The sequence below is a fragment of the Brachionichthys hirsutus genome, unplaced genomic scaffold, assembly GCF_040956055.1.
Source record: "Brachionichthys hirsutus isolate HB-005 unplaced genomic scaffold, CSIRO-AGI_Bhir_v1 contig_708, whole genome shotgun sequence".
NCBI lineage: Eukaryota > Metazoa > Chordata > Actinopteri > Lophiiformes > Brachionichthyidae > Brachionichthys > Brachionichthys hirsutus.
The window spans coordinates 7,461-9,364 of NW_027180576.1; the positions used below are offsets into that span (position 1 = coordinate 7,461).

At 50.6% G+C, this 1,904-nt stretch overlaps 1 protein-coding gene across 1 annotated transcript; it reads right to left on the reverse strand.

Moving 5' to 3' along the window:
- Positions 1-720: 720 nt before the first annotated feature.
- On the reverse strand, positions 721-1,593 carry LOC137916020 (forkhead box protein B2-like). The gene has a single exon (XM_068759143.1). It carries the CDS (start codon positions 1,591-1,593, stop codon positions 721-723), a length of 873 nt encoding a protein of 290 aa, XP_068615244.1.
- Between the last annotated feature and the right edge of the window lie 311 nt (positions 1,594-1,904).

Below are 1,904 nucleotides of genomic sequence, written 5' to 3' on the forward strand. Positions count from 1 at the left end.
CAGGGTTAACTCCAACTCTTTGTTTAAGAACTAATATGAAATAAATATATATAATGAAGCGTGCAATCATTGTTTGTTTTGTTTTTTTCGGTTGAGAGCAAAGGTCCTCCACGTGGAAATCAAAAGGAGCAAATAACTACAACAACAAGTTTCTGTTTTATGTTCTTTATAAATATCCTCAGATAAATAGTGCTATAATGCAAGCATAACGTTTCCAATACACCGATAAGGAACACAAAAAAGTGCAACAGGCCTACTCAAAGGACGTGAAGGCCTAATCAATCAGCTCAAAATGAAATACAAAAAGAAAACAGTTTGTTTGCATTTGGAAATACTCGTTTTCTCCTAACTCCTGGCTTGTCTTTGGGTTTAGCGCGTCTCCTCTTGTCTGATTGTATTTGTCAATGCAACATAATGCAGGTAAATGCTCTCCCGAATTGTGCAAATAAATTCAGATTTCAGTCAACATGGTTATAAATGAACATTTCATCACACAGCACGAGGTTAACCTTACTGTTTCCTACAGCTGCATTTAACTTAAACTATTTCGTTGCTGATTATCGACCTCAATAAATGCCACAAAAACAACAACAACAACAACAACAACAACAACAACGTCTCCTTCTTTGCGTTACTTTTCAGAAAATGACCCGCAATTTACCGGGTCAGGACAGCAGCAGAGCCGGGTGTGTGTGGAGGGTCGCCTGCAGCGGACCGGGACTACAGTCCCGTTAAACCGGGAACCGGACCAAGCGACGGGGTGGGCTTTATTGGCACCGGGACGGCGGGCATCGTCTGCCCGTTGGCATTGTGGTAAAGGCCCTTCCCTGACATGCTGAAGGGCGCGTACTCGGAAGACGCATGAGGCACGGGCATGCCTCCGATCGTCTCCGACAGCATCCCGACGCGCGGCCACATGGAGTTGACCACGCTGCTGAGCTGCGGGGGCACCGGGTAGCCCAGGTGGTGCATGACCGAGGAGAGAGGCAGCCCGCTGGCCATCACGCCCTTGTAGTCCCGCCCGATGATGTTCTCGATGGCGAACGGGTGTTTGAACCCGCTGGGCTGCGCGCCGGCGCCGGCGACGCATCCGTAGCCCTGGAAATTAGAAAGCCGAGCCGCGCCGCCCGCCGCGCCGGCCGGGTGGTCGTGGTGACCCGGTGCCGTGCCCGTTTTGGTGCCAGGGTGGAGATGATGGTGATGGTGAAAGTAGTGCACCATCGGCGCGCTCTTGCAGGCCTGCGCGTGTTCCGCTCGCATCACTTTGAAGCGCTTCCGTCGCCTCAGGAAGCTGCCGTTCTCGAACATGTCCCCGCAGTCCGGGTGCAGAGCCCAGAAGCTGCCTTTGCCCGGCTGCTCGGGCCGCCGCGGGATCTTGATGAAGCAGTCGTTGAAGGAGAGATTGTGACGCAGGGAGTTTTGCCACCGCTGGGTGTTCTCTCGGTAATAAGGAAAGCGGTCCATGATGAACTTGTAAATGTCGCTCAGAGGCAGCATCTTCTCGTTGGAGTTCTGGATCGCCATCGCTGTGAGGGAGATGTAGGAGTATGGCGGCTTCTGGTCGCTGTAAGAGTTCTTCCCAGGACGAGGCATGGCTGGCTGCTGTTGGACTGTCAATAGCTTTTAAAAATATAAAAAATAAAACACTGTATCTTCAAGGAGCAAAATGGACGGTCTTCGTCTCAGTCACCAGCTGTTCCAAAGTTCTGAGCCATCATATTAGAGTTTGGGTCAATTTCTGTTACGCCTGGAGGCCCGCTCCAGTAAAAGATCCTCGAGAAGTTCGTGCATCCGAAAGAAAGTTTCTTAACGTCTGTCAAATGGATGTTCTTCTGTCGCGTAAAAACCCGCGTCTGTGTGCGTAAAAGTTGAGAAGTCCTCGGGTTTCTTCCGTTTCCGTGGTA

Bases quoted from the DNA above. Each gene is read 5' to 3' on its own strand.
- LOC137916020 (XM_068759143.1), bottom strand. From the start codon at position 1,593: ATGCCTCGTCCTGGGAAGAACTCTTACAGCGACCAGAAGCCGCCATAC.